The sequence below is a fragment of the Drosophila mojavensis genome, unplaced genomic scaffold, assembly GCF_018153725.1.
Source record: "Drosophila mojavensis isolate 15081-1352.22 unplaced genomic scaffold, ASM1815372v1 contig_136, whole genome shotgun sequence".
NCBI classification, from domain to species: Eukaryota; Metazoa; Arthropoda; class Insecta; order Diptera; family Drosophilidae; genus Drosophila; species Drosophila mojavensis.
Genome location: NW_025318667.1, coordinates 5,693,996 through 5,719,182, shown reverse-complemented (window position 1 = coordinate 5,719,182; position 25,187 = coordinate 5,693,996). Strand labels below are relative to the sequence as shown.

At 35.9% G+C, this 25,187-nt stretch overlaps 1 protein-coding gene across 2 annotated transcripts; it reads left to right on the top strand.

Annotated features, from left to right (window-relative positions):
* The first annotated feature begins 311 nt into the window (after positions 1 to 311).
* LOC6586012 lies at positions 312 to 24,741 on the top strand. Of its 2 annotated transcripts, none has more exons than XM_032733092.2 (5): positions 312 to 423; positions 1,297 to 1,547; positions 20,854 to 22,300; positions 22,367 to 22,558; positions 22,615 to 24,741. In XM_032733092.2, the coding sequence occupies exons 2-5, from the start codon at positions 1,467 to 1,469 to the stop codon at positions 22,833 to 22,835; spliced, it is 1,941 nt and encodes a 646-aa protein (XP_032588983.1). In that variant the 5' UTR covers positions 312 to 423; positions 1,297 to 1,466; the 3' UTR covers positions 22,836 to 24,741. The 2 variants fall into 2 exon arrangements, with proteins under 2 accessions (XP_032588983.1, XP_043864106.1); XM_044008171.1 differs by lacking the exon at positions 312 to 423 and adding an exon at positions 1,172 to 1,238.
* Positions 24,742 to 25,187: the final 446 nt, after the last annotated feature.

The following is a 25,187-nucleotide window of genomic DNA, read 5'->3' as shown; positions in this document are numbered from 1 at the left end:
CCGTTTGTAATAAATAGCGTTGCACGAAGCGACCACGCTAGCAAACAGCAAGAATACGCTGAGAACGACGGAGGCGGCACAGCCAACCAGCAACGCGAGAGAGGCAATAGAACACAAAATATATATAAAAAAAAAAAGAAACATAAAAGTAAAATACAAAAACTAAAGCAAAGAAACAACAAAAACAGACAGAACAGCTGGAAATTAAGGCGAAACTTGACGAAGCGTAGACGAGCCTAAAAGAGAAAACAAATATTACCATTCTATATTTTACATATTGTTTCTGTTTTTTTTTTTTTTTTTTTTTTTAGTTCGTTCCAAATTCAATTTGTATAATTTTGCGCGTTTTCGGCTTTAAACTTAATGTTTATTATAATTCCGTTAAAACGTGCCTTGTAACTTAATATACATATATTTTTTGAGGTAAATATATACATATATATGTACTTATGTATGAATATTTAAAAAGCATTTTCGTACTCGCTTCTGTGGCGGTTTTAAGTTATAATAAATCATTATAATACAAATTGTAAATTACGAATGGAATAAACGTCGCTCAGATAAGAAACGAAACTAAATGGAACCAAGCAATACGCGAGAAAATTGATAAAATAAAAATAAATAAATATATATACCTATATATTTATATATGCATCCATATATATCGGAATATATAAAAACAAGTTACATGAACAAGTTATTATAGAAAAAAAAAGAAATCAAAAACAAACAAAAATAACAAGGTAATGCTACAGATTTGACATCATTAACATAACACAACACACAGGCTCACACACACACACACACACACACACATAAGCAGCCAAGTAAATAAAAATAAATTAGCAACTACAACAAAAATAACCTTGGCACTACGTTAGAAAACAAAAAAGGAGCAAAGTAAAAAAGTAAAAAATAAAAAGTATAAAAAAAAAAAAAAAAACAACCAGCTCAAATACACAATAAGAAAAAACGTTGTTTTCAGAACATTGACAAAACACATTTTTTTCCCAATTTAATTTTTTTTCTTTGTGCTTGCGTTGGCGACAAATATCGAAATACGAGCAAAATTCTACAAAAAAAAATAAATCAACAAAATTCTAAAAAAAAAAAAAAAACGCAAACAAACAAAACCCAACGCGACGCTCCATAAAAACAAAAAGAAACGAAAAACGAACAACGGAACGCAACGCGCGAAAATTTCTGAAAGAAAAAAACACAAGAACGGAACGAAGCTGGTGCAAAAGAGAATAATAAATAAAATAAAATAATATTCTTATAATAATAATTCTTTAGATACCGTCGATGCACTTACTATATAGACGAAGGACGGGCACAACAACAAAAGAAATTGCACACCTGATACACCCAAAGGCAGTGAAAAGAATATAAAAGAAAGACAACAACAAAGACAAGAGAAATCAGTCAAGCAACTAACAACAACAACAACAACAACTACAGCAACAATGACAACAAAACCACCAAGAAAAGTAGCACCCGATGGCGGCTGGGGCTGGGTTGCCTGTTTCGGCGTCAGTTTGGTCAACGTAAGTTCAAATTCAACTAATTTTAGAGATAATCTTAGTAGTAAATAACTAAGTAAGTGAGTAGTCTCTCTGCTGTACAGCTCCGTTAACAGTTAGGATAGGTTAGTTTTAGAAATGTGCGTCATTTACGATAAGATTTTTGTACTTTTCGGCGTCCACTTATATCCCACTTGTGGGAAGTTTTTATAGGTAGGGTATACTCACCATTATTCCGGGAGGTATATGAGTCATACTTCTCAAGATCCCTGCCAGTAAATGGATAGAGTTTCAGTCTTTGAGAACGTTATATCTGGTATTGTAGCTTCGCATGCCGGCCTATTGAGTAAACTCCACTTAGTTTAGTCCATTGAACCATTCACTAGACTCAGATGATATTTCAAGCACTAATGTGATTAGAGCTTAAAAAGCTAATTTACTAAACTTTGAGTATTACCGGTACCTGTTTCGATTATAAATTTCTTTGTTTATAATTTTCTTTATTTATAGTGAGGGTTTACTCACCATTGTTCCGGGAAGTATATGAGACATACTTCTCAAGATCCCTGCCAGTTAATGGATAGAGTTACAGTCCTTGAGCCGATTATAACTGGGGTTCTATGCATACATATATATGTATTATGAGTGTTATGTATAGTACATTGAACCATTCACTAGGCTCAGACGATATTTCAAGCATTAATGTGATTAGAACTTGAACTAGACTGAACTTGAATTTTGAGTATTACCGATTCCTCTCTCGATTATAATTTTCGTGAGTTATTTATTTTTTAATAAATTTCACTTACTTCAACACTTAATGGACGCATTGCTAATTGCTCCGAAGTTTTGCTAATGACAACAAGTGTGCCATTTTTCACATCAGCTTTATTATATATATATAAAAAAAAGTTGATGTGTAAAAATGACAAACTTGAGGCATCATTATCGGATGAGTACGTAATCCCTAAGGGAAAAGAAAGCCTTTAGGCACCTATGCATTCCAATATAGACATAGATATGCATACATAACACATGTAAAAATAGACATACATGTGTTTATGTATGCATTTATATGTGTATATCAATATAGAGCCATGTATATCGCGAGCTCTCGATGGTACCTGACACATTTAGGCTGCGCAACGAGTTGCAAACAATTGCGCTTGACATTGAGCAAATAACACAATATTCACAAACAAGTAAACATGCTGTGTGGCTCGGTAGTGCACGACTAGTAAATACTCTGAACCGACTTTGTATTCACTTGGCATTTCTCACTCTCACTCTCGCCCTATGCCTATTACTACTCGTTGATATTGCTGCATGGCAATTTTGGAATAGCGAGCAATATATAACAAATCGTATACAGTTAGGTATTGCTTGCTAACTCCCAACTGACCACGAGCTGGGAGAGTAGTGCATAGGCTCGAACACACAGACAAATGTACGACCTTGAGACACATGAGATCCAACGCATACGAAGATTCGGTATACAAATTTCATATGTCTGACTCAATGAAGGACCTTCGTTGACCACTCGGGAAAACTCTCTTTGTATCAGCTGTTGCTGGTGGCAGCCTTTTATGCTTGCTCAGAATATCTCAATAACGAAATCTAAAACAAATTAGTGAGATCTTCTGGGCAAAGCTCAAAAGACACCAATTAGATATATAAATATATATGATTCACAATAATATAATACTATAATATATAATTAAATCACTTTTCAACATAGATTTATCACATGAATAATGAACAAATAAAACTCTGTATTTGTCAAAATGAAGCGCCATGAGCTTCGCACTAAAATTTTGTACTGGATTCCATCATACAGTATCAAAACTAAAGTGCAAAGTCCCCTGGGTCTTAATCAAGTATAGATTCAAATATAATATAGATATATAGACAATAAACGTTGTTGTTAAATTAGCCCTAGAATTGTGTACGTCGACGATTTTAACGATATATATTAGAAAATACGTTAAGATCGCCGGTGTGCAAAACCCATAGGACTACGAATTCCCTACTAGAAAAAAAAACTGATTTTTGTTATATATATGGATATGTATATAGATGATAAACGTTGCTCACTTAGCCCCATGAATTTTGCAAGTCGGCTCGCTTGGCGATATATATTAAAAGACACGCCAGGATGCACGATTCATAATACTAACCCATAACACTAGAGACGTTTCTTTACCAGTCTAGAATTTTGAAGACGGTTCTATTCATCGCTATATATATTAGAAAACACTTTTAAAAGGCGCTGTTAACCCCATGAATTTCGATGTTCGGCTCGTTTGACGATATGTATTAAATGACACGCAAAACAGCCGCACACCGAAACCCATAAGACTATTTCAAACGTCAATTGATCTCACTATAGAAATTTTCCTGTTAGATAAAGAATTGATTTTCCACACGCTTCGTTGCTTATTTAGCCCTTGAATTTTGCAAGACGGCTCTTTTAAAAATATATATTAAAAAAAACCTTTAAAAGACCCATCATGCAGAGCCCATAGACTAAAAATTTTGCTGGCAGGCACTATAAAAATTTCCTGCCTTAAAAAACTGATTTTTGTTATTTATATTGGTTTGTATGTAGATAATTCACGTTGTTTACTTAACCCCATGACTTTCGCAGTTCGGCGCATTTCACGATATGTATTAAAGAGCACGCAAATGAGCCGCACCGCGAAACCCATAAGACTATTCCAAACGTCAATTGATCTCACTATAGAAATTTTCCTGCTGGATAAAGAACTGATTTTCCATTGATGAGTATTAAAACAAAACGACGTATGACTTCAGAAATATGTATATTGGATAGATTTATAGACAGGGCACGTTGCTTATTTATCCCTTGAATTTCGCCAGACGGCTATTTTAACAATACATATTTAAAAAATAAAAAAACTTTTTAAAGGGCCATCGTGCAGAACTCATATATTTATATAGATTTGTATGTAGATAATTCACGTTGCTTACTTAATCCCATGAATTTCGCAGTTCGGCGCATTTGACGATAAGTATTAAAAGACACGCGCAAAAGGGCCGCGCCGCGAAACCCATAAGACTATTACAAACTTCAATTGATCAGTCTATTGAAATTTTCCTGCTGTATAAAGAATTGGGTTTCTGCACGTTTCGTTGCTTATTTAGCCCTTGAATTTTGCATGACGGCCATTTTAACAGTATATATAAAAAACTTTTAAAAGAGCCACCGTGCAGAACCCATAGACTAAAAATTTCCTTTGCTGGCAGGTACTATACAAATTTTCTGCTACATAAAGAAGTGATTTTTGTTATATATACAGATTTGTATGTAGATAAAACTCGTTGCTTATGTAGCCCCATGAATTTCGCAGGGCAGCTTTCGTAACGATATGTATTAAAAGACACGTTTAGGGGCAGCGCTGTGAAACCCATAAGACCAATCCGAACATCTCTTGATCTCACAAAAAAAAAAAAAATAAAATAAAATAAAAAAAAAATGATATCTAGATAATTAACTAATTTTCACTATATAATCTAATGCTTCAAAGTTGAAGTTGCTAAATTTAACTTGATAATAAATTTAAATAATTTTTTTTTATTGTTGGGAGAGAGAATGGTTCTCCAACAAAGTCAAAGTTCAGAAAGTCAAGTAGCTTGGCAGGTTTTAGATTCAAAACCTCCAATAATACGAAACACTTTGGTTGCTTTAGTTCGTAGCTAATTGCCTAGTAACCCATAAAACAAATATACAATAGTAATAAAAATCAAACTAAGATAAGATTATCAACTCTTGAAATGCCCAAATATTGGCATAAAAAGTTTCTGTTTTGGTCGCACGACAATTCCCACAAAGCGATTAAGCACACACAGAAACACTTCAGAGTTTTGGGCATACTTTGACATTTTAATGCGCAAATTAAAAATTAAAACACCCTCGTAAAACTTAATTGATGTCAAATTCAAGCCTCGTTTCCAACTAAAGGGGAAAAAACACGTATCAATAATATGCAGTTTTATGGGCGTAATACGAAAACAAACAAGTAAAAGTGGTCCAGTGGGGAGGGAGCGACTGGGGAATACTCTTAAACCAAGCTTCTATTTCGATCATTTGTTTCTTGGAATGGATTTGTATGGAGATTACTGAAGAACTTGATAATTATCGATTATAATTTAAAATCTATGATAAGGATTAGGATTTATTCAGAAAATTCAAGATATACACGAATATATAGATGTATATACTGACTGAGATTACTAGATAGAGAGAGCTCTTTATCGGGATAAAGCATAATATACCTAGAGTTCCGATTCTCAATAACTTCTAGGTATACAAAACAAAAAGCAAACCAAAGCATTTAGATCACCATTGCCATCGCCCTCATAATCATTGTTAACGTATAGTTTGCTCAGTTTTTGATAACGCAAATCAGTCGATTATATGACCAAGCCCCAGTGGCTGGTTAATCTGTTTGCTTACCGTTATCTTTTGCAACACATTTAATCGCTAATTTAATCATTGGCGAGGCAAATTAGCTCTTTTGAATGGATGCTTATGGAATAATTGAATCAGCTGTGAAGTGAGGCTTACAGAGCCAGAGGCTCGATAAGGTAAATCTAAATCTAAATCTAAATCTAAAAGTAGCTCTCTCTCTCTCGCTCTGCCTCTCTCTCTCTCTCTCTCTCTCTCTTTCTCTTTCTCTCTTTCATTTTATATCTCTTCTTATACTGTTATTCGAGAATAGAAAATTTAATCATCTCATTAAGTTATTGCCAAATAGTGTGCGAATCTAATTTGAGCGCTATTCGCTTATGGATCTTATCACGTGAGCTGCGTATATGGCCCTGCGCACATGGCTGGGTCCAAAGATAAAAAATATCATTCTTATTAAAAATTCTTGTTTGCATTGACTATAAAAAAATGAATAAGATAGTATCGAAGCTTGAATACACTGACCTACAACATACATATTTTTGAAAGCTTAAATTTTAAAATTAAATTTATAGTTTTCAAGGAACTCTCTTTGCATAAGAATAAGTGAAATAAGAAACAGAAGACAGAGTTATCAGAGCTGAAATTAAAGAAAAAGATTAGTAAAAAAATATATTATTATGCTTGTCAAATAAGTATTTACGAGTATCCAAAAGTAGCATCTACAACTAAATTATCTTCAATATACTATAAATACCATATTAGTGTTTGCTACTAAAGACTATGTATCTACCACTAAAATACTAACCACCAATTGAAATACTATATACTACTAAATTACTAATAGGAGTACTAAAGTGCTATCTATTTCTAAAGTATCCCCTTCTTATAGTACTAAAGATAATACTGCAATCTTACCATTTAAAGTACGAGCTATCTATAACTGCAAAGTTTTAAAATTTAAAAAAAAATATATATATATATATATATATATATAACTGTTTATTATTTTATTATTACTTATTTAAACTTAAATTACATAATCTTTGTATTCATCAAATGTATATAAACAGTAAAGTGTTCAGATTAGGCAGAAAAAACAACAAAATCGATTTTTTTATTATTCTCGATAAAAAAGTTATCGGATGAGTTATCGAAAAAAAAGGTAAACTTGTACTGCGTATGGCATACACGAGTATGCATGACAAATTTCAGCTCTCTAGCTCTTATATCTTCTGAGTTCGTTTTGCTCAGACAGACGGACGGTCAGACGGACAGGGCTATATCGACTCAGCTCGTCGTCCTGATCAAGAATATATATACTCTATGGGGTCTGCGATGATTCCCTGATTTCCCATTTGTAATGGGTTCAGGGTATAACAACCGAATAAAGTATATTGAAAGAGCAAATATTTATAACTATATCTAATCAAATATATATTTGGATCTGAGGGTATATTTTATATAGATATATTTTACAATATATATCTAATCACATATATAAATTTGGATTTTATGTAGATATATTTTATGTATCAATTTCACACTTGAAAATGTCGATAAGCCGTCGATATATTAATAGAGTCGAATCAAAAGGTGCGTCGCACCTTAATTAAAAAATTTATAAAGCTTGAAAAAAAAAAAAAAAAAAAAAAAAAAAATATATATATATATATATATATATATATATATATATATGTAAATATATATATATATACAATAGCAGAGATAATAAACCTACAAACACGTGCCGAACCAAAGATTTTTTTTTTTTTATTAAATTGGGATTTAAATTGCATTGCATCATTTCTCTGCAAGCTAAACCAAAGAGATTGTAGTATTAGCTAGGAACATATATATGTATATATGTATATATATATATATATATATATATATATATATATTTATAGCTAAATTCACATTTGTGTGTGAGCTCATCGTATAATTGCCACATTCAGCCGGAACCAAGCTAATCGCGTCGATTTTCATATAATCAGCTCTAGATATACAACTCGATGTTGGCTCTAGCAAAATAGAAAACAAATTCGATTTCCAGCCATTGATAGACAGTGCCAAGAATGAAATAAATGAACGTCAGCGAGCATGCAAATTAATATTGAGCAATCTCTGCGTGGACTTTGTACACATTTAGCTATTGTCGGTTTTTTTTTGCACCTCACAACGCAAAACGCCCACAAACTCGGAACTTTCTTCCACTCGTCTATATAGATAGTTGTCATATGTGTCTGTGTGTATATATATGTGCGTGTGTGTGTGTGGGTGTGTGTAACAGTGTTTACCCATAAATTATATCGATGCGGGGTTGTTTAACTGTTCCGTTTGCATTTGCCTTTGTCGATTCTCAGTGTCAATACTCAAATTGAAGCTCTGCTGTTGACAATTTGCTAGCTGCTGTTACTATTTGTGATAATATGCGAATCAGCCAAAGCGCTCCCTTCCCACTACTACAATGACTAGAAGGAGGAAGAAGACGAAGCAGACGAAGTAGTGCCCGGTTTTTATGTCGTTGCATCAATTTAGCGAAATCCAAGCGATATAACATCGTCATTGATTTGGGTTGTTTTTTTCTTGTGCTTTGCTTTCAGTTTTTATTTTTATGCTCGTTTCATGATAACTGATAGGAGTATATACGTCTTGGTAAACATATGTATAAACGCCAACCACTTTCAAAAGTAGGGAGACTAGTGTGAGTATATATTTTTTGGTGTACCGTTAGTAGTGTCTACTATAACGTTAGTCCCAGCTGATTTGTTTCGCCCTTACTCTATGTCTGGTATAACTACTTAAGGTGCTAGAAAGTTTACAACCGAATGCCAAAAATATCTATATAGATACATTCACGACCAACGCATATGATATGTTGTTTCAATGCCAAGGATCTCTCTTCGCATTACACATCTTCCCGCTTTACAGATGTGCATATAGATATTTTTGGCATTCGTTTGTCAAAATTCCAGCACCTAAAATAATAATCTTTCAGTTATACCAGATATAGTAGGGGCGAAACAAATACAAAATTACCATGAGACCTACGTTATAGTCGAGGCCTTTGGGAGTTACGTTGTAGTAAATCTTCACTAAACAATGTCTGTAACTTATATACAGACGCCTATAAAAATAGGAAAAAGCTGTTTAAGAGCTTGACAGCTAATATAAATCATAATTCAACGACTATCCTACTTTTGACATCCATAATTTTTTCTTTCTATTCATATTGGTGTTTACCAATATATCATCCGAAGGTAGAGCTCAAAAATGTAATGTTAGAGACTTGCTTCTTGAGTTTTACAATAAACAATTTGGGTGTTTTTAAAGCAGCGAACGCGTATTATGCAGTCGTTAATGTCCAACTGCGATATTCTCTCAGTTGTTTGCTTTTGTGTGTTGTTTTCACTTGATTTTTGTTGTATTCTGTTTTGTATTTTTCGTTTTCTTATCGACAGTGAGGCGATTAACACCTCGGCACGTTGTCGCTAAGGTTCTCAGAAAAGACCGATGAGTATAGCCAAGCGCAAGACTCGACTGAATATCGTATACCAAAGCGCCAATTTAATCAAATATTGGCAAATACGTTTCGTATGTCGCATATACATATATCTATATATACTTATATAGCAGCATATTATTTATAGACCTTTTTTGTCCCCAAAAGCCGGTTTCAATTTGCTGCTCTCGATGATGAAGTCACAGCGAAAACAAACAATGGCCCAAGAACGATATATCTCATTTATTATAATGCTAATTATGGCAGCGTAATTCATAAAAATAGTTTATATATATATATATATATATGTATATCAGATAAATATACATATACATCAGACATATAATATTTAATTTCTTGTTTATGATCGAAATTTAATGAGATTTGCATTACTAATTAATTTCGGCTGTACATACGCAGGAATATCTTATGAATATTCAGCGCTCCAATTCATGCACAGTGAAAGAAGAAGAAACTGAACTTTTAGTGTGCATCGAACTCAAATCCCATAGCAAATAAGATAATCTGCCAATGCTTAGCGCTGTTCGAGTGCTCGATAAACAGGCAAAGTATTTGCGATAAGTTCCCCGAAATATACATAGTGAACCAAAATCAAGATATTTTTCCCAGAGTAATCAAAAATATGGAATACACAATATATATATGTATATATATATATATGTAAAACATATCAACTTGAGCAAAATTCATGCATAAAGTTTATTGCTTAGATTTAAAAACTTTCGATAACTCAACTCGATTTTATCGAAAAAGTTGATTATTTGAAAACAAAATTGAGCTGAGTATATAATAATAATGTGAATAATGTATGCTCTATCAAGTCAAACACGTCTTCACAGCTTAACCAATAAAAGCAAAATACTTCCATTCCCATTGAGTTCAGAATCAATGGAAAAAGAAACAGCATTCGATAAATATATGTAGATATACATAAGTCAGATTCCCTTCTAAGCACATTCACCCAACTATAAAGACTTCCGTAATTGAATTGAATTCATGGCACAGTTACCAGATCTGTCATAATTATATAATTAAGAGCTGAGCATTGGACTAACTTTTCGCCGCAATTACTTTGTGTAAATGAGTTGAAGTCTCATTTACACACAAGTATTATCTAATTGCTCAAAGCTATAATTATATATGACTCTAAGTTTGATACGACACAGTCTTCAGAACGAACTCAACGGCAAGTAGGAAATCTTTAGCGAATGCACGACTGTGAGATACCCTGACTGGAAAACGAAACTAACGTAAAATTTGCAATCTACAAACTAAATCAAATGGAATGAGTTAGCGAAGCAATATATCAGTTCGTACTGCGTGTGGTATATGAGAATGTGAAATATAATATATTTATAGATTATACTTTCATGTCTCTAAGATCGCATGGCCAACAGAAGACTATAAAGAATCAGTTTATTGTCCTCGTCCAACATTTTCACTCAACCAATCCACCCAAAATACTCATATGCAATGGATATCAAAAATAGTCTAGAAAAATGTGTAATTTTTAATTTTTATATTGGACAAAGTTAATTGATATGATAATTTCGGCGCATTGCTATAAACTTTAAGCATAAACATAAAAAAGCAATAGTAATTAAAGAGTTAGACAAAAAACAAACAAACGAAAAAAAAACTAAAACAAACAAATAATAAACAAACGAACTAAACCAAATTCTGCACTGCTAAAAAATACCCTGCATTGGCGAAGTTTTACAAGGGTTTGTTTGAGTTTTAAGAAGTAGACTTAGTACATTTACTTCAAGTAACTAGCTTAAATAAGCTGAGTAAACAAACTTTGGTACACTAATTGTGTGTTGGACATTAGCAAACAATGAAGTAAACTAATCAAATGGATATTGGCAGGTAAATGCGAAAAAAAAAAATAGAAGATCGCTGCAAGACTTGCGCTAATTGTTTAGAAGACATGGCCAACTGCAAATGGTCATAATTAATAATAATGTTTTGGCTATTTGATATGAAATTGATGCTAATGCTAGAATCACGAAGCAGACGTTCAATAAACCGAAGACGAGGCAACGGTGCGGACGGACGGTGGGCCACAACGGGCAGCACGTGCACAGAAAATAGTCTACGGCCTAAATGGCTCCGGAAAAGCGTTCGCGGCTGCCAGCGAACTGCATTGCGAGAGCTGCATTCAATGTCAGCGATGAACAATGCTCGCTGCTGGCCGTGACGACAACTGTTGCCAATCAGGTTTTAGTTGCAGCAACAACAGCAACAGCTAGTTACAACAATGAACGTGCAGCTGATGCTGCTGCTGCTGCTCCTGCTGATCACGTGACTTTATTGCAACTTGTGTTTTGTTGTTTCCTATTGCAACTGCTGCTGCTGCTGCTGCTGTTTGTTGCCCCAAAAAAAACTTGTTTGCAGTTCAACAGCGTTCACTGACAATTGTTTCTAGCTGCTGTGTGTAATTATATATATATATATAGAGAGAGAGAGAGAGAGGTATATACATATATATGTATATGTCTTTGGATAAATCACATGATTGCGATCATGCGAAGCGCGAGTGAGCCGCCAGTCCGGCCGGCCAAACACCCGCTACGCTGCTGTCCAGCTTTCAATGCTTCATCCGCTCAAGCGTTCAATTCAACTCGAGAGTTCAGTTCGTTATACATATATAATTGTGTATATATGTATGTGTACGTCTGTCCGTATATCTGCTCGATATTTTAATTGAAATGTTTGACAGTGGAAAGCAGACCCAGTCACAAGTCACATTCACAGTGACTGCTGCTGTGTGTCCACATAGTGAAATGTACTTCACAGTTAATTGCTTCAATTGCCAACACACACACACACACACACACACAAGCGCGTGCACACACACAGACGCAATAAATTCAATTCAAATTTATTTAACATCGATCTTTGAGACACACAGCCCTCCCGCTCCGCTCTCTCTCTCTCTCACTCCCTCTCTTTTGCCCCCCCTGTTATCCCTATCTAAGGCTACAACAACCAGTTCGTTCCCCAAGCCATTGCCCATTAAACAAAACGCATTTTTCAATTAACGCAAATGAATATGAGCCACAAATGAGAAACAATATAGATTATACATATATATAAATGCCAATACATATCTTTATATATATATATATATTTGGGGCAGGGGGCTGCTCTCAAGTTGAAGGCGATTTTGTTAACAAACTCGTAAAATTACACAAAGCGTAAATTTGCTTTTAATTATGAGCGAGTCGACGAAACATTAATAATTGAACTGTACAAAATGCCATTGAACTTAGCCAGAGCTCAGCTACAGCTAAGAAGATATACAATTGCATTAAACATATGTACATACATAAATACATCTGCAGTTTAGATAGTAGCAATAAATCTAGGAGTCTATTTGCAAAAAGCTAATAAACTCTAGATGTTTTGCAATACTCGACGCAATGTGCTTAATCCGATATGTTAGTGGAGTTATCACATATGCTCAAGTTTAATTTGTATTATATAAAGCAATAGTTAAATTATATACACATACATATATTTCTTAAAGATTCATTGTCAAAGTTTCGTAAGCATATTTTGAATGGAACACATTCAAAATGCACTCACAGTATATAATGGTGTTGTGGCATGTCTGAAGTACCCTAACTAGCTCATGTCCTAGTCGGAAAATCTCAATTTGAAGACACTGACTTGTTCACATATACAAAGATTCAGGGCATCTCCCCGTCGAATACTCCCAACTAGACGACTTTTGTTCATATATGCAACGATTTAGGGTGTCTCTTAATCGGACATTCTCAAGAAGAACACTCTTATCCACATATGCAACAATTGAGGGTATCTCCTAGTCGGTCATTCTCAACTAGTGGACTGACTTGTTTACATATGCAAAGATTCAGGGTATCTCCTAGTCGAATACTCCCAACTAAAGCACTCTTGTTCACATATGCAACAATTTAGGGTATCCCCTAGTCGAGCATTCTGAAGGAGAACACTCTTTTTTACATATGCAACGATGAACGGTATCTCCTAGTCGGTCATTCTCAACTAGTGGACTGACTTGTTTGCATCTGCAAGGATACAGGGTATCCCTTAGTCGGTTATTCCTAGTCTTGTTCACATATGCAAAGATTAAGGGTATCTCCTAGTCGAATGCTCCCAACTAGACGACTTTTGTTCATATATGCAACGATTTAGGGTGTCTCTTAATCGGACATTCTCAAGGAGAACACTCTTATCCACATATGCAACAATTAAGGGTATCTCCTAGTCGGTCATTCTCAACTAGTGGACTGACTTGTTTACATATGCAAAGATTCAGGGTATCTCCTAGTCGAATACTCCCAACTAAAGCACTCTTGTTCATATATGCAACAATTTAGGGTATCCCCTAGTCGAGCATTCTGAAGGAGAACACTCTTTTTTACATATGCAACGATGAACGGTATCTCCTAGTCGGTCATTCTCAACTAGTGGACTGACTTGTTTGCATCTGCAAGGATACAGGGTATCCCTTAGTCGGTTATTCCTAGTCTTGTTCACATATGCAAAGATTAAGGGTATCTCCTAGTCGAATGCTCCCAACTAGACGACTTTTGTTCATATATGCAACAATATAGGGTGTTCTTAATCGGGCATTCTCAAGGAGAACACTTATATGCAACTAGGGTATCTCCTAGTCGGTCATTCTCAACTGGTGGACTGACTTGTTCACATATGCAAAGATTCAGGGTATCTCCTAGTCGTATACCCCTCGCTAGTCGAACACTCAACTAGAGTACTCTGCATTAATACATACTACATATACTCAAGTCGAAAAAATTCAGCTTAGTATTTCACACTGCTGAATGAAGAATTTAGTTTTTCACTTGACAAATACCAAAAAGATATTACAATTACTGTCGCTAGCTGAACTGAAGTTGCAGTGAACCGCAAGTTCGAGAATTACTTTACAATTACGCATGGTAGCAGAGTTTTGAATGATGGAATACGTCAGAGAATTAAATTCCACAACTTGGAGTGGAGCAGAGTGCGACACTAGGTGCGCCAGCTTTACTGCTTTTACTCGGAACGAAGCGCTCTCTAAAATTAAAATAAAATAATAAAAACAACAAAAACGGAAACCACCGCAAGTTAAAAGAAAAAAACAGCACAAAATATGTCACGCAAAAGTTAATGGGAAATCAATAGAACAAAAACAAAAGCACTGGCAATGACAATGACGATGACGATGACGACCACGGCGATGGCGATGGCAATGGCGACGACAACGACGTCGAGGACACGAACAGCCAAATGTCTATGGTTCATTGAAGCTTGATTTACGACGGTCACCAGACAGCGGCAACATCTAGGAGGAAAGCACCTAAAACTTCCGAGCCGAAACGAATCGGGTCGAGACAAGACGAGTCGAGTTGAGCTGACGACGTCATTTTTCCGTCTGTAGCTCTTCCTCACACCCAGACTCAAAATAGCTGGCAACGTCATCATGCCAAAAAAAAAAAAAAAAACCGAAAGAAAAAAAATTCCAAATAAAAACAAATATAAAAATAAATAAATGAATTGATAACGACAATTGTCACGCAATTATCAAAGTGTCTGCGACGCGAACGACAAATGCTCATATCTTGAACGGAGACACAAGCCAATAATTAGAAAAAATAAATAAAATATATAGAGAGAGCGCTTTACATTCCGTCAGGCACGACGCTTGCTCGTGCGCGTAACTGAACTTTGACCCAACGTTAACTGACCTGTCAGACGCGGGCACGTGATAAGTATTCTAATTCGGAAATATATTTTTATAAATAGAATAAGGAATGCAATCCAATTATATTCAAGTTCGATATACGATGTTTAGTTACGATATTCGATATATAAGATATTGATATTTAATTACCACATCTGATATCTAACCTAAAATTTACGATATATCACACCTAGTCATCTACGATAATACAACTTTAGTTTTAATTTTACGATATTCAACTATAATATGCTTAACTTATCTATCAAAATTTACGATATAAGACATCCTAGATATCTACGATTTGAGATATCTACGATATTAGATGTCCAAGATGTTAGATATCTACGATAATAGATATCCATTATAAAGATATCTACGATATTTTAGATATCTATGTTCTAAATCTGCATTCTAGATCTACGATAAAAGATTTCTATTATATTATTATATACGATATTACTGCATTCAATATCTACGATAGACATCTAAGTTATTAGATATCTACATTTTGAGATATCTACGATATTAGATGTCTAAGATGTAAGATATCTACGATAACAGATATCCATGATAAAGATATCTATATTTGAGATATCTACATACTAAATCTACGTTATTACTATATTCGAATATGTACATTATTTATGTATAATATCCTATATCTACGATAAAAATTCTATATTGATGTATATATGCGCGTGTATTTTATTAAATCTGTTAGATGCACATTTTAGGACCTAACAAATCAAATAGCTTTGATAGCTGAGCATTAGCTTAGCCTTCAAATTGAAAGTTCGCAGAAACAAAACTTAACCTAAAAGGTACGAAACGATAGACAAAATAATAATCAATCAAGTGTTAAGAAAAGCTCAAAATTTATATTATTATTGACGGTCTGTCTATATTTTCAACTATTTCACTGTGATCCATAGCAAACTCAGCTTCTTGAGATCGATAATTCCATCTGGATCCCCTTACATAGTATTGTAATATTGTATATGTAATGGGATCTAGATGGAACTATAGACCTCCAGCAGCAGACCCTGTTATGGGAACATATATAGATCGTCAATAATCATATATATACATACACATCAGTTATATATGTATATATATAATATATAAGCTTTGCTTTATATAAATGCTTTGTTTAAAATATTTAGCAAAACTCATATTAATTATATAGGTATGTATATATTATATTGTGATTTATGCGAGCTGCTAAATCTACCAATTTGCCAGAAAACTTGCCTGACCGGCAAATACCCCATACCAAAATTGAAATTTTTAGTTTATACTATATATTCAGTTTAGCTATAATGCCGATGCCGTCAAATAACTCGAAATATATATAAGTATACGTATGTGTATACATAAGTTATAAGTTATAGCTATATATATATAGCTTGCTTTTTTTTATCGATTTGAGCTGCGCTGCAAGCGAACATCCAAATATCACGTTAATTTCACGCAAGTGCTCACAGCGACTAGCTGTAAATTGGATTGGAAAATATTGCACAAATGTTTACCAATAATAAAAAATATAGTAGTAGTTGTGCACACACACACACACACACACACACACACAGAGAGACACTACAAAGTCGCACCCTTTTGAGCAGCTAGCACAAGGAAGCGCTGTTCGGGGCGTGTTTGTTGTTGGTCAATAAATATAAATCTAAAGCTGATTTAGAGCATTTGCGGCTCAGCGATTAACGAACGAACCGATTTTTGTTTGACTTTTGATGTTTTGCGCTAAAAAAAAAGAAAGAAAACCTGACAGACAAATATATAGCTACATATACAAATATATACATACACGTATATATATGCTAATGTATTTGCATAATCAATGGAAGAACGGCTGTGAATCGAATGAGTCAATGTTTTGGACAACAAATCAACAACAACAACAACAATAGAAAAACACTTCAAACATTTGCAATGCAAAAGTCGAACGATGATGTTGATAATGATAAGCTCATACAAATTATACAGTAATGAGATTAGCTGCCTCAGATAAGAGACTATATAAAATCGTTGTGAATGTAGGACCTCACTTATGTGCCACTGTACAAGCAGATTATCATCGGAACAGTTTTAATCAGACCTTGAAATACTAATGATGATAATAATAATTAAAATAATCGAATTATATATTATTGTATTGTTCAGATGTATAAATTGTTTAAAGGATTCAGATTAAGATAAACAACTCCAATAATAGAGCTGTCTCTATATATCAAAGCGTAGCTATCCATATCCATATCCATATATAAACACAAATCCATGATTTGCATCGATATAAATGATATAATACTAATACTAATATATATCAAAATGAAATGTATAATATAAACACTCGTATACGATAGAAGTAAAGTTGTATATAAGATAATACAATAGAATTAGATCTATATCTATATATAAGATAATACAATAGAAGTAGATCGTCTTATATATAGCCAATCCTATTCTTATTGGATATAGCTGATACAGACAAGCTACTACAACAGAGTCAAGTCTTGGCAAGTATATAAACAATCTGTACTCGGATATATAGACACATCTGTAGACAAGGATATAGATAATCTATACTTTGTTATATAGATATAGCTATACACAGTCCACTCAATTGTAGACTAGAATATAGATGTAGTATACTCCATATATACAACTCTATATAGACTCAACTAAAGGCTGTTATTGGAACTGTGATTAATACACTCAACTGTCTATATACGCTCTCCAATCAGAGATCATTAAAATTCCTAGCATACAAACAGATCTTAATGCGAGATATTATCCAAATACTACCTACATGTATAGCAAAATCTATATATACGACACATTCACATATCTGGTGCGATAAGCTAACTGAGTTGGTGCGAATCAATTTATGCCATGTCGCGATCACATGCGATTTGACAAAATCAAAGTGCGCCCAATTATAGAAACCCCTTAAACTCGATCGCTAGGCAACAAACTAGCTGCTGCTCGGGCCGTATTCTATTGGCTATTGCTATTGGCTACAGGCTGTTGGCCATATCTATTGGTATTTAGGGAGCGTGTGTTTATTCTGACATTAAGCGAGCGCGTGTTGCTTTCTAGTTTCAATTATGATTGGTGATAATTCAATTATCGAGCAATTAACGTTTTGAATGAAGCGCCCATAAACATCTAAGACTAATTTTACGAATTCCTGGCCGTGGCTCTGCGCCGGCAAGGGGAGAGGAGGTGGTGGGCGCTGCCTCGACGGGAGTGAAATGAAAAGCAATACTCGCGAATGCTAGAATCAATAACAGCCATAATCAATAAATAATCGTTGCAAAGTCACAAATAAAGCACTTCACGAATTATTATCACCGTTATCATCATCATCATCATCATCATTATAAGCATCGATAAATATATATATTTCAAGCACCTGTTTTAAGGTGGAAAACAACAAGAAATTTGTCACTCAATAAATTGGCTAAGGAGTGGGATCTATAGATAATAAAACTAGAATGGAATCGACTCTCTTTGATTTAGGAACAATAACAAACGGCTTATATAACCGCTTTCAATATAAGGCTTCTCACTGATTGCGAAGTCTTACAATAGATAATATGCATTAGAGATTTAACCGTTCAAGTGCTTAGAATTCATGAGATTCTTTACTGAGCGGATAAATGCAGATCTCAAATTGAATTTCATATCGAATAAATTATCGACAGATAAATGAAATATTCATTGGGCAAACAGCTGAGAGAGTTTCAATGGTAGTTCGAAAATGGAGCGCGTGAATATAAAACTAAATATCCAGTTGAATACAAATGAATTCACTGTCTGAGGGTAGGGCATGGAGTGTGCTGCTGGTGGGTCTGAAGGTTTCGACCCGGAACATCGTTGCCCTCATTTTATTTTTCTCATTGTACTTTTTGGAACAGTGGAATCATTAGCCTGCTGCATGATACGCGAGTGAAGGCTCTTTGAGTTGAGGGGGATTGACAAATGACAAAATTTCAAGTGCATTGACACATATATCACATTGGTATTACAGAAAAATGGACATTAGTTGGTTATACGTAATAGTGTGCTACGGTATAGGCATAGATAGGTTCTCTGTCTACTTACCTGTCCCTGCCTTATCGTACTTACGGCGCGACTGCGCTGCTGCCGCTGCTGCTGCTGATAGTGAGTCGAAATATGATGACGTTGCCATTGACGATCGCATTGAATTCGCATTTTTGCTGATTACCAATTGTTTGGCCGATAAATCACGCGGCTGGTCGCACCCGATTAGCTCCTACAAATTGGCCAATATAAAAAGCGGGCTAAGGTCATATATTATAGACTAGCGTCAATCGGTAGGCCTTATCCATGGCTTCCTTAGCCCAGTGCATCTGTCATAAAGTTGGTAATTAATAACTTGCTCATAATTAATAATGAGCTGATGACTTACCCAGGTAATACAAATGCTAGTCTTGCTATTAGGAAAATAATTATTGCAGATATATTAATGTAAATGCATCAGGCATCAGACAGTTTGCTAAGCAATCATTATCAGTCAATGAGTCAATCAGTTCATAAATATGCAAGTTCATCAATCAAACATTAAGTATATCAATGCGTAGAAACTGTCGAACGCATGCTGTTCAATCAGTTTGTCTGTCAATCAAGCAGTCAATCAATGAAGCAGTAAAGTCATCTGTCAATCAGGCAAATGACATTGTGCTATATATATATATATTTGCAATCAGTCGGTCAGACATACTAGATAGTGAATCAATCAATAAACATTGTAAAATCAGTCAGTCAATCATTTAATTATTTACCGATCAATCAGTATAAATTGTACTTAAACCCTCTGTCAATCAGCAAGTCTTTTAAGCCAGCTGTTCAATTAGTTAGTCAATCAATCAATAGACTAAGCCATCAATCATTACTAACTGTTTTACACATACTGTTCAATCTATCAATCAGTCAACAACCATGACCGAACTGTATATAAAGATATAATTCATAGCCAAAAGAAGAATCACTCAATCATTCACAATATGACTGTACATAGCATCATATATACATCAGTCAATCATGAAGATCAAAATATAAATACAGTTGAATCCGCTTATAAGGCGCTATAACCGTATAAGTTTGCTCACAAAAGTTTGTCTGGGGACAGGAGTTTTCGCCGTTATAACCGTACAGACGCTATAAGTGGAGTCGATATAACCAGATTCTACTGTATAATAAAAAGTAAATTAAAGTTACCCTCCATCATTGGAGAAGTCATATAAAATTTCTTATAATTTGTCAACTCATTTATCGTCTGTCTATTTCTGATACCTGAAGCATAGCATCTCGCTCACCTGTGAATCTCTCGCTCTCTCGTTCTCTTTTTGCATATGCCTAAGCGCCAGCTGTGCTTGGGTACAGGCATAGGCACCGGTGCTATCAATTTGAGACCGGAACCTTCAATAGCTGTTCAGATAACGCATTTCGCTTGAAAGAACTTTTGCTTCAGTGCTCTTATATAAGAGCTTAGTGCACGTCACACACTTAAAGCGCCCCTCCAGCTGCAAGGTTGTGTAACCTGTAGTTAGTTAATGCTTGAAGAGATAACAGTTGGTAAAGTCCATTTACTTCTTGCTTACAGTTGGCGACTCGCTCGATTGAGCCGTCCTTTGGCCTGCTGTTTGGGGACACGCTGCGCGATCTCAATGTGGGCACCACTGGAGCCGCCGTCATTATCAGCACGATGGACGTGTGCATGAACTTCTCGGGCCTGTTTGTGGGGCCGCTGCTGAAGGAGTTCTCCTACCGCAAGGTGGCCATAGCTGGCTCCCTGCTGTGCGGCCTGGGCCTGGCCCTGACCTCGCCGGCAACGACAATGGCGCACATACTGAGCACGTACAGTGTGATCAACGGCATCGGCGTCGGGCTGTCCACGTCGGCGGCGTTTGTGGCACTCAATCACTACTTCAAGCATAAGCGCGGCCAGGCGGTGGGCCTCTCCATGGCGGGCACGGCGATGGGCATGCTGATAATGCCGCAACTGGTGCGAATCCTGCTGGAAGCGTATGGTTTTCGTGGTGCGGTCCTCTTGCTGTCGGGCGTGGCGCTGAACGCAATTGTCGGCTCGGTGCTGCTGCAGCCCGTCAAGTGGCACATGAAGGAGGAGTTCGATGACGAGGAATTGATGTGCATCTCGGCGCTGCCGACGCCGCAGCCGCAGCTGACGGCCGGCACTGGCGCAGCAGCGAATCCGGCGCCCACCTTCAATGTGATCAAAGAGGATGGCAACGAGGAGGATGCGCTGCCAGAGCTGAATACGCTGCTCTTCAACAAGCATCACCATCAGCACGGCCATCCTTCGATGCGCAAGAACTACTCGGAAATGGCCATGAACACGATGAACGGCTCCAGACTGGGCCTGACCAAGCGGCCGACCTTTCCGCGCATCATGTCTCTGGCTGGTGTGCAGTCCGCGGACGTGGGCAGCGGCAGCGGCGGCTATCCCTCACAGGCGGAGATCAATACGACGCAGCTGCGCTGCCGCAAGGCGTCCGTCACCTCGAATCTGTCCTACATGGACTTCACCGGCTCCATACTCCAGGTGCATCTGAATACCGGCGACGATGAGTTCGAGCGCAATGATCTGGAGCTGCGACGCGTTGGCACCGCCACCGGCAGCATCCTGGGCGGACATCGTGACAGCTTCATCAAAATGAAACCCACCGAACTGGAGAAACAGCAGACCGAACTCGCCGACGAGGAGGCCAAGAAGAACGCCAAGAAGCCGGGCTTCTGGCGTCGTTTCGCCGATCTGCTCGACATTGCCATGCTCAAGGACAAGATGTTTCTTAATCTGCTGTTCGGCCTGTCCATCTTCTACGTGGCCGAGATGAACTTTAAAATGGTGACGCCCTTCTTCTTTGCCAACTTGGGCTACTCCAAGGCGGATGTGGCCTACTGTCTATCGATAACAGCCATCACGGACATCGCAGCGCGTATCGTACTGCCGCCCATCTTCGACAGGACCACGATCAGGAAACGCACCATTTTCCTGATCTCGATCATCTTTGTGGCCATCACGCGCTCCAGTAAGTATAGATTGGAGGCCAGTCCATCCATCCATCATCCATCTAATGTTTATATTTGCCTTGCAGTTATGGCAGAGCAAACGGATTGGACACAGCTCATGGTCTGGCTATCGATTTGCGGCTTTTTCCGTGGCTCGGCGCTGAGCAACTTCACGCTGACCGTCTCCGAGTATTGTTCGCTGGAAAAGCTGCCCTCGGCCTTTGGCTGGCATCTGGTGGGCAAGGCGTTGTTTGTCATCAGCTTCGGGCCACTGATTGGTGAGATCTATAAGATTATTTTGTTGATAACTAATTAACTGATTGATTGATTTCAGGTTTGATTCGTGATCTTACCGAGAGCTACCCCATTTGCATTCACGCGCAGAGCGTTTGCATTATGATCTGCGCCGTCGCCTGGGGCATTGAGTATTTGGTGGAGTTTATCCAGTCGCGTCGTCGCACCGCCGATGTGGCACAGGAGGGCGCAGCTGAAGCAAGCGGAGCAGCTGGCACAGCGTCAGCGACAGCGCCAGCCGGCCAGGATGTCAAGCTGTAATATGAAGGCCAAAGATCAAGAGAGAATTAACAGAGATGCAGAATAAAAACAGCAACAAAATAAGAAAAACTCATCAAATGCAAACTACTTAATACTTAATTAACATATACATAGATACTTAATAAAAGTACGTCTTTGCGGGCTATTTACAGAGAGTGTTAGCTGACCTAACTAAATAGCCCAGGAAAAAAAGTAATAATAATAATTAATACATAATAATAATATAGCAATTGCACTGTGTAACCCTCTCCTCTAACTGTATTAAACTCTCATTTGCCAGTCTACTATATATATATACATAAATATATATGTGTGTAAAGTTCGTTCCACTTGAGATCTGTTAGTGGAACGAGCTTTAACATCATTCATACCTATTAGTCTCTATTATTATTTTATCAACTCTTTTTTTTTTTTTTTTTTTTTTACTTATTGTATGAACTTGTATGTGATAGTTCAAAGATAGCTTGTAAGTTAGAACGTAAAGCGAGCATATTTTACAATGTACACAAAAATATAGCTGTACAATATTAATATGAACAAAAGGCATTAAAAAACAACAAAACAACGACAACAAATCAAACAAACAATAAATGAAAAACTGGCTTTAAAATTGATATACAAATATACATGTTTATATATACTTTTGAAACGACCACGGAACACACCAACATGAGCTACCTAAAAATATATCTATATGAAATCATATATATACATATAAATATATACCTTACCTAACTATAGGAAAGAGCTAAAAACACACTTAAACTGGAAATGGAATTGTTTTACCAATTTACACCTGATTCATATGCCTATTTATAGAAACATTTACAAACATATACACGAACCAGAAGCCAAGTTAAATGAACTGAGTTAACAAAATAAAGTTATATTGAAACAGGATTTATACATATACACCTAAACACACTTCTCCCAGACAAATTTGCTGGCAGCTGTGAAGGTTAACTAAACTTGAAAATGCCAATGATAGATAAAGAGAGAGAAAAGAGAAGGCAAGTGGGAGAGTTAGTTAGTGAGACAGAGAGATGGATAGAACAAGGTACTGACGAATGGAGATGGAGATATAGAGAGAAGGAAATAAAGGCAGGGAAGAGATAGTTACAGAAATGTATTTTAGAAGAAATATACAACTATACAGAGACAGAGAGAATGAAAGAAATTTAGGGAGAGATATATGTAAATTTTATATAATAAAAGTAGAAATCGGAGATACACATAGAGAGAGGGAGAGGAAGGGACATAAAATCAGAAATATAATTGCAGATACAGAAAGACAAAAAGAAACAAGGATATATGTATAGAGAGAGAGAGAGAGAGAAAGTAGAGAAAGAGAGAGAGAAACATATAAACAGAGAAAGACAGTACACTATAGACAAAGAGAGATATACTTATAAAGAAATAAAAAATTGAAGAGCTAAATTACTAGAGGGAGAACGAAAGGGGTATTAAAGAATAGAGAAATTATACAAGAGATAGAGGGGGCGACAAGGGAGAGAAAAAGTGGGCGTAACCATCATCTTTCGGAGTGCAGCCCAACCGAGTTACAATGAGATAGACAACGGATACAGTGAGATAGAAGAGAAAGATGGAAAGAGATAATGTCATACAATATAAATATTAAATTGAATGAAAATAACCCACCAGAAGCAAGCAACAAAATGTTAACTACAAATATATGCATCTGCATTAGGTTCTCCATTTAGCCAATAAAATGCCAGACAACTAACATGCAACACGCTAAGTACACCTACACAGGTGTGTATGTGTATAGCTGTGCCTAAACAAAAGCTTTGCTGGACATGAAATAATGCCTTATTGTAAGATATATAAAAATCGAGAAAAACAATGACAAGAGAAATGATAAAAGAATAATCATAAAAGAACAACGGAAAGCAATAAATGCTGCTTAAGTATATAGAAAATGTCATGACCAAAAAGCATACTGTTCAGATTGGGCTACAACAATATAGTATATATGGCAGCTATATGCCACGCCCACACTAACACAAAACAATGAAATAATTTAATCCATTAGGAAACTCACAAAACAGTATGTACTTAAAAACTTGAAAGGAATATGTTGTGTGTAGTATATAAAACCCGATTTTTTTTATGAATATATAGATGTACATGTCTGTATGTATATAACTAACATATATGATATGTATTACTGTATACTTGTTTAGAAATATAGTAATTATATTTAGAGAAACAGTGTTATCTTTTGGATATGCATTGACGATATTGCCTTATACATAACATACATATATATAAATAAATATATATGTATATATATAACTAGATGATATATTATCAAATTTAAATAAAGTGATA

Bases quoted from the DNA above. Each gene is read 5' to 3' on its own strand.
- LOC6586012 (XM_032733092.2), top strand. From the start codon at position 1,467: ATGACAACAAAACCACCAAGAAAAGTAGCACCCGATGGCGGCTGGGGC. The intron at 1,548-20,853 runs GTAAGTTCAAAT...TCTTGCTTACAG, and splicing joins TCGGCGTCAGTTTGGTCAAC to TTGGCGACTCGCTCGATTGA. The intron at 22,559-22,614 runs GTGAGATCTATA...GATTGATTTCAG, and splicing joins CAGCTTCGGGCCACTGATTG to GTTTGATTCGTGATCTTACC.